Here is a 13577-nt window from a genome sequence, read left to right as displayed (position 1 = left end):
TCAAGATTTTGCCCGTGCTGCACTCCTTCGCTCCATTAGACTCTCCCCGACCTTGCAAAGCTTCAACCGGGCACTGAAAACCCACCTATTTATCAAAGCACACCCCTCCGATGCATAACCTAGTCCTTAGGCTCATCCTCCATCCCTCTGCCCCATGCCTTGAACATCTCTGCTTTGCTTGCATACTGCCATCAGGCTTCCTCCCGCTTGTTTGCACCTCATGTCATCTGTCTGTCGCCCCTTCCCACTAGATTGTTTGCTCTTCAGAGCAGGGCTCTCTTTCCTCTTGTTGTCAAAGCCCTTTCGACACATTTCACTCGCAGCTCTCCCCTACTCAGCAACCATCTTTACCTACTTTCTCCCCTACTAGTAAAGGCTCATCTCTATCTATGGCCGCCAGCCCCAAGTAGTATAATGATTACTCCCACGCTACTTACATCTTAGCTGTATTATGTTTTGAGAATTGTGGTGCTCTTTGTTACCTGTACTCCATTTTTGTTATTTATTTACTGTAATGCTAAGTTTTGTCTCTCTGTACTGTCCTTTGTATGGCGCTGCAAAACACTTGTGGTGCCCTATAAATAAAATGTAATAATAATAATAATTTCCATATTGCGTTCCATTTCCACTTATTTAAATTTCTAAAGAACTTTAAGGAAGCGGCTTTTAAAACCACCAGCGCAAAACAATAATTCTTTGTTTTTAAATATAGGTATGTTGGGGTTGCTGCATTCAAAAATGAAAGTTTTTGGAATTGACTGTTCTTTACATAATGGATATCCTCAATTGGGAATTTAGCCATACGTGCATATGGGAATCGACCGGAACATTCTACAAGGTGAACGCGAGAATATTCTAATCTCTGTGATGATTTCAGTATATTCCCCCTCTGTATATAAGTGATCGGCCGCAGTTAGTTGACAATTGGTATTTGAGTGGTTTCGTGCTGTCTATTGTGTTTTTCTTGTTTCTCGTCCATTTAACTAGAGCCAATCCAGCAAAATCAATGTTCTATTTGGAATCAGAACTACAAACTTACCCCAGAATACTCTAATATGATTGCCAATAAAATGAGTGTTACTCAGTGTAATAGAAAAAGAAAACCACAATGAGATCCACGACAGATCTGCTCTAAGCTTACGTTAATGATATACATTCCACCAATGCTTATTACATTGACAGGGTGTCAACAAAATATTTCTGATTATACAGTCTGTAAAGGAGTTTATTTTTTTATCATTAATATAAATGGCACCCATAAGATTTCAAGTATCAATGGTTCATTGAAGTTGCTTTTTCTCGATGAGTTTTAAGGTGTTTATCCAGAGATGATTTCTGAGTAAAACATTTCCCACACTCAGAACATGATAACGGTTTCTCCCCTTTGTGACTTCTCTCATGTCTAAGAAGAACCCATTTCCGAGCAAAACATTTCCCACACTCAGAACATGAAAATGGTATCTCTCCGGTGTGGAGTCTATTATGTATAATGAGTTGTGATTTATATGCAAAACATTTCCCACACTCAGAACATGGAAATTTTTTCTCACCTGTATGACTTCTCTGATGTATAGCAAGATATGCTTTCTGTGTAAAACATTTCCCACACTCAGAACATGGAAATGGTTTCTCACCAGTGTGACTTCTCTCATGTCTAACAAGAATAGACTTATGTGCAAAACATTTCCCACATTCAGAACATGGAAATGTTTTCTCACCTGTGTGACTTTTCTGATGTAAAACCAGTTGTGCTTTCTGTGTAAAACATTTCCCACACTCAGAACATGGAAATGGTTTCTCACCTGTGTGAAGTCTATTATGTATAGTGAGTTGTAATTTATGTGTAAAACATTTCCCACACTCAGAACATGAAAATGGTATTGCACCTGTGTGAAGTCTATTATGTATAATGAGTTGTGATTTATATCCAAAACATTTCCCACACTCAGAGCAAGGAAATGGTTTCTCCCCTGTGTGACTTCTCTCATGTCTAACAAGAACAGATTTCTGTGCAAAACATTTACCACACTCAGAACATGGAAATGGTTTCTCACCTGTGTGACTTCTCTCATGTCTAACAAGAATAGATTTATGTGCAAAAGATTTCCCACATTCAGAACATGGAAATGTTTTCTCACCTGTGTGACTTCTCTGATGTATAATAAGATGTGATTTCTGTGCAAAAGATTTTCCACACTCAGAACATGGAAATGGTTTCTCACCTGTGTGAAGTCTATTATGTTTAATGAGTTGTGATTTATATGTAAAACATTTCCCACATTCAGAACATGAACATGTTGTCTCACCTGTATGACTTCTCTGATGTGTAACAAGATGTGATTTATGTGCAAACCATTTCCCACACTCAGAACATGGAAATGTTTTCTCATCTGTGTGACATCTCTGATGTATAACAAGATGTGCTTTCCGTGCAAAACATTTCCCACACTCAGAACATGGAAATGGTTTCTCACCTGTATGAAGTCTATTATGTATAATTAGTTGTGAATTAAATGTAAAAGATTTCCCACACTCAGAACATGAAAATGGTGTTTCACCTGTGTGACTTCTCTGATGTGTAACAAAATCTGATTTGTGTGTAAAACATTTCCCACACTCAGAACATGGAAATGTTTTCTCACCTGTGTGACTTCTCTGATGTGTAACAAGATGTGCTTTCCGTGTAAAACATTTCCCACACTTAGAACATGGAAACGGTCTCTCACCTGTGTGAAGTCTATTATGTATAATAAGTTGCGATTTATGTGTAAAACATTTCCTGCACTCAGCACATGGAAATTGCTGCTCACTTGCCTTACTTGGCTGGTGGGTAATATATGTCTTATCTACTTTAAGAGCTGTAATAGATGTGAAACTATCAGGGGAACCTTCCTCGTGATAAGCGGGAACATATGACATATGTGAACCAGGTAGTACTGAATTTGTCATTGGAGTAATAGAGTTTTCTCCTAGAGAAACTTGTGTGATGTCATCTGTGATGTCACCATCTGGCGATAAACACAGACGTTCCTCTGAGGTATTCCTCTTGCAGTGTCCATCTGCAGAGAATAAAATAAACATGAAAATATTAACATTTCCTTATAACAAGATCCATTTTTCTACTAAGACTGAAAGATCCCCAAATTACCATGAAAGGAGCTAATTCAATACGTTTCATGGTATAATTTTTAACTTATTGACTCTTATACTGTTGCTATAATTATAGTAGTGTATACATGTCTACTTTATTAATTTCCTAAGCCTGTGCTGCCATTTACTTTGCAACATCAAAGGTATATGTGGCTGCAGAACTGAAATATTAATATGCATGAATATAAAGTTGAAAGCGTGTGAATAGACAAAAAACTGCTGCTGCCAGGCCAGCACAATAATGTGCAATATAGACAAGTATTCTAAGAAAATCTGTAAATGCAGCAGCACAGAATGGTTACCGTGTCTGCCCAATAGTTACAGTAATCCTGGAATGTATTTCTGATATTCATAGAACTGTGTAATTTCTGGGACTGTTTGAAACAGGATCAGATACGTGGGGAACATCTGTAGTCATACACATCCCAGATAATCAGACAAGGACACAACAAGAATACCTATTATCAGATAAGAATCGTGTGCTACAGAGAGGTTTAATTAAGCAAACAATTCCTCTGGCCAGAAGAACGGGTGTAGTAGGGTATGCCGGCGGCCAGCATACCGGCGCCGGAATCCCGACCACCGGCATACCGACAGCTGGGCAAGCGCAAATGAGCCCCTTGCGGGCTCACTGCGCTCGCCACGCTGCGGGCACGGTGGCGCTATCTATTTTCCCTCCAGGGGGTAGTGGACCCCCAAGAGGGAGAAAAAGTGTCGGTATGCCGGCTGTCGGGATTCCGGCATCGGTATACTGTGCGCCGGGATCCCGACAGTCGGCAAACTGAAGACCACCCCAGAAGAACAAGTGGTAGTCCATGAAACAATCATATACGTACCAGGGAACCCTAGAAATAGTAGAACACATTATGATATTCCGGCAGACGGGATGCTGGCTGTCACTGTAACCACAGCGGCTTCCCTTCTGCCGGAATCCCCCTCGCGGGCACGCCACGCATCAGGCCCGGTGGCTCGCTTCACTTGCCACAGGTTCTATTCCCACTCGGTTAGTGACGTGGTGCCACGATCCGGGTGGGATGTTTTACTGGCTGTCGGAATTCCTCTATCGGTCTACTGAATGCCAGGATCCCGACTGCTGGTATATTGACAGCATCCCGAAATTATACCCGATTATTATAATTCTATGATTACACACGGTTAGTGTAGGGGATAGAAAATCATATCATATCACATGTGAATTCCATAAGTTAATATGGGTATTTAACATGATCATTCTTCAAGTTTATTGATTGTTCCCCATGACCTGCTTGGAGACAGGGGGTTAAGCAGATGTAGAGAGATGCTCAGATCAGGGAGCAGATAAGTTTATGGGAAGGTCAGGTTTGTATGGTGACTCTTGTTAATAATATGTTGATGTTCACATAACATTTTAATTCTCCCAAATTCCTTCAAGATCGGTTAAATGTCACAGACCCTTATCCTGTACCAAAGACCCCTCCAGCCAAGACAAAATTCCATTTAGGAATACTGAACACATGAGACAATACTATAACTTGTAAAGATCCCTTATATAATGTATTCACATGTGCTATTTGTTGGTAATAAGATGCTGTATTATTTGAACCCCATATTCTATTCTGTTGTACCCATGCGGAGATATAAGCATGCTCTGGACCGAGGGTCATAAAACCTAATTAGCTTCTACACACGCCCATCAGACAGCAGAAGGGGTTTGTGTGACATCCAAGGCAGGCATAAACGATCATGTAGAACTCTGAAACTTTGTACAATTCTTGGTACCCAATTTGATGTTGGGATTTACTCCATCTTCTTGCGTCTCCCTACAGATTCATGTAAGTGCGACTTCTGTTACATTTATTTGCTTAAGACTGTCTTTGTATGTCATTCTTATTGTTTTTGTATATGCTTTAAGCATTGTATCTCTCTCATATTAAACTTACTTTAATAAGATTAGCCTCTGTGATTCTTATTGGAACCATTTTGCTTGTGGAGTCAACTAATACATGCTACATATCTGTACTATGAGTTATGTGAGTAATGATATCTGGGATATAATTGTAATTGTGTAGAGAGATCAGAAATTTCATACGTGGAGTGTGCCGCTCCTGAACAAACTTCTGTGGTGGCAATTATTGATGGCAAATTAATAGTGAGTATGAGTGATAGCGGAAAGTTTAATCATTTCCGTATACAGATAAGGTGGTTGTTTTGTTAACTCTGCCAAACCCACATCACGCAGGCTTCATTGAGTGCTGATCTTGAAAAAGCTATGGACCATGATGATTGGATTATCTTGGAATAGCTGATGATAAAACCATATAGATGCACAAAGGAGGGCACTGCTCTTGAGAGCTTACATTCTAGACGGAGACATAGGTAGACATATTAGGTAAAGCGTAGCAGAGTTGAATGAGGAGGGTAGTCATCTTCAATGAAGAGAGGTTTAAAGGCTGGGAAATCAAATTTGAGTCTTATTAGATGTGGGGAGATTACAGAATTTGGTAACAACACCGCTGAAATCCTGAAGGCCGAAGTGGTGATCAAGGAAAAGAGGCAACAGTCACTGGAAGAGCAAAGAGGGCAAGAGGGAGCGTGTGTGGATTTAAGAAAAGAAATGTAGGGAGGAGAAAACTGCTCTAGAGATAATGAAGGTACAATTGGATAAGAGTAGAACCATGTTTAATATATGTTATTTTGAGAATACTTAAAAACTATATACAAGTGTTGCTGAAGAATGCTCATAAACACAGATTATAGTAGTATAATGATATGTATCATAGTCTGCACAGAAGTCCAGAGCATTTACCTAGTTCAAGAGTTAGGTGAAAGTCAATGCGGGACTGACAAACATCCCCCGATATAGGGCCTTATTCAAGTTGGATCGCTATTGAGACTGAAATAGCAATCTTCTCAAAACTGCTACTACTGAAAACTGCATGTAAAGAGCCGCCCTGAATGGTAAAAGACGTCCACCAATGTGACAGCAAATCTGCATATGCATTTGCAGAATTGCAATCGAGTCGCAGAAACCGAGTACCAGCGACAGTTGTGGCTGACCTAGGGCTACTCAGAATAATGAGAATGCAATCACACCAGTGCCATGTTTTTTCAACGGACGTCAGAAACATGCCCAGGAAATGGGCATGATCCGCCTGCGTTTTTCCAATCACTGTCCACAAACGCCACCTACAAATGGTTACTAGCTGTCAATCAAATTGCGATCATATTTCACTATAGCTGCGATCGTATTTCAATCTTCGTGCAAGCACAATGTGTTTGCAATGCATGTGCAGTCTGACAATAACTGTCCGACTTGTAATTTTGCCATTTAGCGAACCATGCTGAATAAGGCCCATAGTTGTCGAATGTGTACCCAGCTTTATTCTAGCGAGTCCTTTAAGCAGCTAACAGTCACCCGTTGTTCCATAAAGCAAGTGCGCTTACCGGTACTTAGGTGACCGCCTGGTCCTATGCTCGGAACAGTAAGGGCTTATGTAAATCATGAAGTAATCACGAGGTACAGGATACAACTTGTAGCTGTACCGAAAGACTGGAGTAATAGCAGAACCAGCTTGCAGGATGTGCTGGAGTTGCAACAGGACCCATTTGCAGGAAATGTTGGAGTTGGAGCAGGATCAGCTTGCAGGATATGCTTCACTAGAACAGACAAGACCACCGACTAGCAGGGGAACACATGGACCAGGAAAAATGGAACAGATTCTTTCGCTGCAGGCAAAAGCACTGCACATTCACCCAAGCAGCTTTCACAACCTGCCCCTTCCTTCCTTCCTCTCCCCCCCCCCCCCCCCCCAACCCCACCCCACCCCCACCAAAGGCTAGATTGAGGAAGAAAATAAGATCTTACTTACCGGTAAATCTGTTTCTCGTAGTCCGTAGAGGATGCTGGGGACTCCGTAAGGACCATGGGGATAGATGGGCTCCGCAGGAGACATGGGCACTTTAAGAAAGAATTTAGTTCCTGGTGTGCACTGGCTCCTCCCTCTATGCCCCTCCTCCAGACCTCAGTTAGAGAAACTGTGCCCAGAAGAGATGGACAGTACGAGGAAAGGATTTTGTTAATCCAAGGGCAAGATTCATACCAGCCACACCAATCACACCGTATAACTTGTGATAACTACCCAGTTAACAGTATGAAAACAACATATCATCAGTTCAAGACCGATGCAACTATAACATAGCCCTTATGTAAGCAGTAACTATATACAAGTATTGCAGAAGAAGTCCGCACTTGGGACGGGCGCCCAGCATCCTCTACGGACTACGAGAAATAGATTTACCGGGAAGTAAAATCTTATTTTCTCTAACGTCCTAGAGGATGCTGGGGACTCCGTAAGGACCAAGGGGATTATACCAAAGCTCCCAAACGGGGGGGAGAGTGCGGATGACTCTGCAGCACCGATTGAGCAAACATGAGGTCCTCCTCAGCCAGAGTATCAAACTTGTAGAATTTTGCAAAAGTGTTTGAACCCGACCAAGTAGCGGCTCGACACAGCTGTAGTGCCGAGACCCCCCGGGCAGCCGCTCAAGAAGAGCCCACCTTCCTAGTGGAATGGGCCTTGACCGATTTTGGTAACGGCAAACCAGCCATAGAATGCGCTTGCTGAATCGTGTTACAAATCCAGCGAGCAATAGTTTGCTTTGAAGCAGGAGCGCCAATCTTGTTGGATGCATACAGGACAAACAGCGCTTCAGTTTTCCTGACTCTAGCCGTTCTGGCTACGTAAATTTTCAAAGCCCTGACCACATCAAGTAACTCGGAATCCTCCAAGTCACGTGTAGCCACAGGCACCACAATAGGTGGGTTCATATGAAAAGATGAAAGCACTTTTGGCAGAAATTGCGAACGGGTCCGCAATTCTGCTCTATCCAAATGGAAAACCAAATAGGGGCTTTTATGTGACAAAGACGCTAATTCAGACACTCGCCTAGCCGAAGCCAAGGCTAATAACATGACCACCTTCCACGTGAGATATTTCAACTCCACCGTTTTAAGTGGTTCACACCAGTGTGACTTTAGGAAACTTAACACCACGTTAAGATCCCAAGGTGCCACCGGAGGCACAAAAGGAGGATGAATATGCAGCACTCCCTTTACAAAAGTCTGAACTTCTGGGAGAGAAGCCAATTCTTTTTGAAAGAAGATGGATAGGGCCGAAATCTGGACCTTAATGGAACCTAATTTAAGACCCAAATTCACTCCAGTTTGTAGGAAGTGAAGGAAACGGCCCAGATGGAATTCTTCCGTAGGAGCATTCTTGGTCTCACACCAAGAAACATATTTTCGCCATATACGGTGATAATGTTTTGCTGTTACTTCCTTCCTAGCCTTTATCAGCGTAGGGATAACCTCAACCAGAATGATTTTTCTGCTAGGATCCGGCGTTCAACCGCCATGCCGTCAAACGCAGCCGCGGTAAGTCTTGGAACAGACAGGGTCCCTGTTGCAACAGGTCCTGTCTTAGAGGAAGAGACCACGGATCTTCTGTGAGCAGTTCCTGCAGATCTGGATACCAGGTCCGTCTTGGCCAATCTGGAACAATGAGGATTGTTCTCACTCCTTTTCTTCTTATTATCCTCAACACCTTTGGTATGAGAGGAAGAGGAGGAAATACATAGACTGACCGGAACACCCACGGTGTCACTAGGGCGTCTACCGCTACTGCCTGAGGGTCTCTTGACCTGGCGCAATACCTCTGTAGCTTTTTGTTGAGGCGGGACGCCATCATGTCTATCTGTGGCAGTTCCCACCGACTCACGATCTGTGCGAAGACTTCTGGATGAAGTCCCCACTCTCCCGGGTGTGGGTCGTGTCTGCTGAGGAAGTCTGCTTCCCAGTTGTCCACTCCCGGAATGAACACTGCTGACAGTGTGCTTACATGATTCTCCGCCCAGCGAAGAATTCTGGTGGCTTCCGCCTTTGCCACTCTGCTCCTTGTGCCGCCTTGGCGGTTTACATGAGCCACTGTGGTGATGTTGTCTGACTGGATCAGAACTGGTCAGTCGCGAAGTAAGGTCTCCGCTTGACGTAGGGCGTTGTATAAGGCCCTTAGCTCCAGGATGTTGATGTGAAGACAAGTCTCTTGACTTGACCAAAGACCCTGGAAATTTCTTCCCTGTGTGACTGCTCCCCAACCTCGGAGGCTTGCGTCCGTGGTCACCAGGATCCAGTCCTGAATGCCGAATCTGCTGCCCTCGAGAAGGTGAGCACTCTGCAGCCACCACAGTAGTGACACCCTGGCCCTGGGGGACAGGGTGATCAACCGATGCATCTGAAGATGTGACCCGGACCACTTGTCCAGTAGGTCCCATTGGAAAGTCCTTGCATGGAACCTGCCGAAGGGAATGGCCTCGTATGACGCCACCATCTTTCCAAGGACTCGAGTGCAATGATGCACTGACACCTGTTTTGGTTTCAATAGGTTCTTGACCAGAGTCATGAGTTCCTGGGCCTTCTCTATCGGGAGACAAACCCTCTTCTGGTCCGTGTCCAGAATCATGCCCAAGAAGGGTAGACGAGTCGTAGGAACCAACTGCGACTTTGGAATATTGAGAATCCAGCCGTGTTGCTGTAACACTTTCAGTGAAAGATACGCTGTTCAGCAACTGCTCTCTTGATCTCGCTTTTATGAGGAGATCGTCCAAGTACGGGATAATTGTGACACCTTGCTTCCGCAGGAGCACCATCATTTCCGCCATTACCTTGGTGAAAATCCTCGGGGCCGTTGAGAGACCAAACGGCAACGTCTGAAATTGGTAATGACAATCCTGTACCGCAAATCTTAGGTACGCCTGATGAGGTGGATAAATGGGGACATGAAGGTACGCATCCTTTATGTCCAATGACACCATAAAATCCCCCCCTTCCAGGCTTGCGATGACCGCTCTTAGCGATTCCATCTTGAACTTGAACCTTTTCAAGTATAGGTTCAGAGATTTTAAATTCAATATGGGTCTGACCGAACCGTCCGGTTTCGGGACTACAAACATGGTCGAATAATAACCCCTTCCCTGTTGAAGGAGGGGAACCTTGACCACCACCTGCTGAAGATACAATTTTTGTATTGCGTATAACACTATTTCCCTCTCTTGGGGGGAAGATGGTAGGGCCGATTTGAAATACCGGCGAGGAGGCACCTCTTCGAATTCCAGCTTGAAACCCTGAGACACAATTTCTATTGCCCAAGGATCCACCTGGGAGTGAACCCACATGTGGCTGAAATTCCGAAGACATGCCCCCACCGGGCCCGACTCCACCAGTGGAGCCCCAGCGTCATGCAGTGGATTTTGCAGAGGCCGGTGAGGACTTCTGTTCCTGGGAACTAGCTGTGTTGTGCAGCTTCTTTCCTCTGCCCCTACCTCTGGCAAGAAAGGACGCACCTCGGACTTTCTTGTTTCTTTGTGAACGAAAGGACTGCATTTGATAATGCGGTGCTCTCTTAGGCTGTGAGGGAACATAAGGCAAAAAATGTAACTTTCCAGCAGCAGCTGTGGAGACCAGGTTCGAAAGACCTTCACCGAACAATTCCTCACCCCTGTAAGGTAAAACCTCCATATGCCTTTTTGAGTCGGCATCACCTGTCCATTGCCGAGTCCACAGGACTCTTCTGGCAGAAATCGACATAGCGTTGACTCTAGAACCCAGTAGACTAATGTCTCTTTGAGCATCTCTCATATATAGGACAGCGTCTTTTATATGCCCCAGGGTCAATAATACAGTATCCTTATCTAGGGTATCCAATTCCTCAGATAAGGTATCCGTCCATGCCGCTACAGCACTACACACCCAGGCCGACGCAAATGCCGGTCTTAGTAAGGTACCTGAATGTGTATAAATGGACTTCAGGGTAACCTCCTGTTTGCGGTCAGCAGCATCTTTGAGGGTAGCCGTATCCTGGGACGGCAGGGCTACCTTTTTGGATAAGCGTGTCAAAGCTTTGTCCACCCTAGGGGAGGATTCCCATCGTAGCCTATCCGTTGGCGGGAAAGGATACGCCATAAGAATCCGTTTGGAAATCTGCATTTTCTTATCTGGAGATTCCCAAGCTTTTTAACATAACTCATTCAGTTCGTGTGAGGGGGAAAAGTTACCTCAGGCTTCTTTCCCTTATACATATACACCCTCCTGTCAGGGACAGGGGTTTCCTCTGTGATGTGCAAAACATCCTTTATTGCTATAATCATATATCGAAGGGATTTAGCCAATTTTGGCTGTAACTTTGCATCATCGTGATCGACACTGGAGTCAGAATCCATGTCGGTATCTGTGTCAACAATTTTGGGATAGTGGGCGCTTATGAGACCCTGACGGTCCCTGCGACAGAGGGTCAGGCACGGGTTGAGACCCGGACTGTCCCAATGCATCAGCCTTGTCAAATCTTCTATGCAAGGAATTAACATTATCATTTAAAACCTTCCACATATCCATCCAATCAGGTGTCGGCGCCGACACCACATTCATTTGCTCCCGCTCCTCTCCCACATAGCCTTCCTCATTAGACATGTCGACACAAGCGTACCGACACACACACACACACACACACACACACACACACACACACACACACAGGGAATGTCCTTTCTGAAGACAGTTCCCCCACAAGGCCCTTTGGAGAGACAGAGAGAGAGTATGCCAGCACACACCCCAGCGCTATAATATCCCAGGAATAACACAGTAACTTAATGTTAACCCAGTAGCTGTTGTATGTATAGCTTTTGCGCCTAATTATGTGCCCCCCCTCTCTTTTCAACCCTCTTCTACCGTGTATCAGCAGGGGAGAGTCCGGGGAGCTTCCTCTCAGCGGTGCTGTGGAGAAAAAATGGCGCTGGTGAGTGCTGAGGGAGAAGCCCCGCCCCCTCGACGGCGGGCTTCTGTCCCGCTTATACAGTAATTTTGGCGGGGGCTCATACATATATACAGTGCCCAGCTGTATATATGTGTACTTTTGCCAACATGAGGTCCCAAATGCTGCCCAAGGCGCCCCCCCCCTGCGCCCTGCACCCTTACAGTGACCGGAGTATGTGAGGTGTGTGGAGCAATGGCGCACAGCTGCATTGCTGTGCGTTACCTCTAGTGAAGATCATGAAGTCTTCTGCCGCCTGTGATGTCTTCTTTTCTTCTCATACTCACCCGGCTTCTATCTTCCGGCTCTGCGAGGGGGACGGCGGCGCGGCTCTGGGACGGACGGCGAGGGTGAGATCCTGCGTACCAATCCCTCTGGAGCTAATGGTGTCCAGTAGCCTAAGAAGCAGGACCTAGCTTCAGAGAGTAGGGCTGCTTCTCTCCCCTCAGTCCCTCGATGCAGGGAGTCTGTTGCCAGCAGAGCTCCCTGAAAATAAAAAACCTAACAAAATACTTCCTATCAGTAAACTCAGGAGAGCTCACTGAAAAGCACCCAGCTCCTCTGGGCACAGTATCAAACTGAGGTCTGGAGGAGGGGCATAGAGGGAGGAGCCAGTGCACACCAGGAACTAAATTCTTTCTTAAAGTGCCCATGTCTCCTTCGGAGCCCGTCTATCCCCATGGTCCTTACGGAGTCCCCAGCATCCTCTAGGACGTTAGAGAAACAATCAAATATGTTATTGAGTTTAAGGGCTCCAGGTATCTGAAGACGAAAAGCCACAAGATTAATCCGTTCAATAATTTGAAAATGTCCAATGAACATAGGATCCAACTTCTGAGAAGGTTGATGAAGCCTGATGTTTTGAGTCGACAGCCAAACTGTCTCCAACTTTAAATGTACAAGGTCTCCAGATGCACCTTTTTTCAGACACTTCTAAAGCGGCCAACTAAACTGGAATTCACCCCTTGTCTCTGTACAGGGTCAAAGGCATTGGCTTTAGGGTGATATCCATAATTGAAGAAAACTGTGAAATCTTGGCTGCTGAATGACAGGAATTATTGTAAGAAAATTCAGCCTATAGACACTTAGACCAGTTATTATAATATTTAGAAATGAAACAAAGAATATACTGTTCCAGGGCTTGATTCACCCGTTCCATCTGCCCATTGGATTGAGGGTGACAACCAGAGGAAAGACTAATATGAATCTGCAAGCTGGAACAAAATGTCCTCCAGAATCTTGCGATGAACTGAGTTTATTTGATTGAAACAATATTAAGAGGCAACCAATGTAATTTAAAATTATGCCGAACGGAAAAAAAAACGACAACTCCTTAGCACTTGGAAGTTTATACAAAGGGACGAAATGAGCCATCTTACTGAATTTATCAACCGGTACCAAGATGGTATTGAATTGAGAGCTGAGCAGAAGATCAACTCTGAAATCCATGGAAATATGGGACCATGGCCTCATGGGAATTAAGAGTGGAAGACGCTGCCCCACAGGAGATCTCCAGGGTGTCTTGTTCTGGGCACAAATTACACAGGCTAAAACAAATTATCGGGTGTCCTGCGTCATTGTTGGCCA

The 13577-nt window shown here is 44.6% G+C and overlaps 1 protein-coding gene across 1 annotated transcript in view; it reads right to left on the bottom strand.

Moving 5' to 3' along the window:
- Window positions 1–1203: 1203 nt before the first annotated feature.
- Window positions 1204–13577, bottom strand: part of LOC135057195 (uncharacterized) — a 166218-nt gene continuing 153844 nt past the window's right edge. The window contains exon 20 of the mRNA XM_063963091.1: window positions 1204–3059. Coding sequence (XP_063819161.1) covers window positions 1273–3059 — 1787 coding nt within the window. The 3' untranslated portion in view covers window positions 1204–1272. The remainder of the gene's footprint in view (window positions 3060–13577) is intronic.

This window comes from Pseudophryne corroboree, chromosome 3 (genome assembly GCF_028390025.1).
Source record: "Pseudophryne corroboree isolate aPseCor3 chromosome 3, aPseCor3.hap2, whole genome shotgun sequence".
NCBI lineage: Eukaryota > Metazoa > Chordata > Amphibia > Anura > Myobatrachidae > Pseudophryne > Pseudophryne corroboree.
This window is presented reverse-complemented; position numbering and strand designations above follow the sequence as displayed.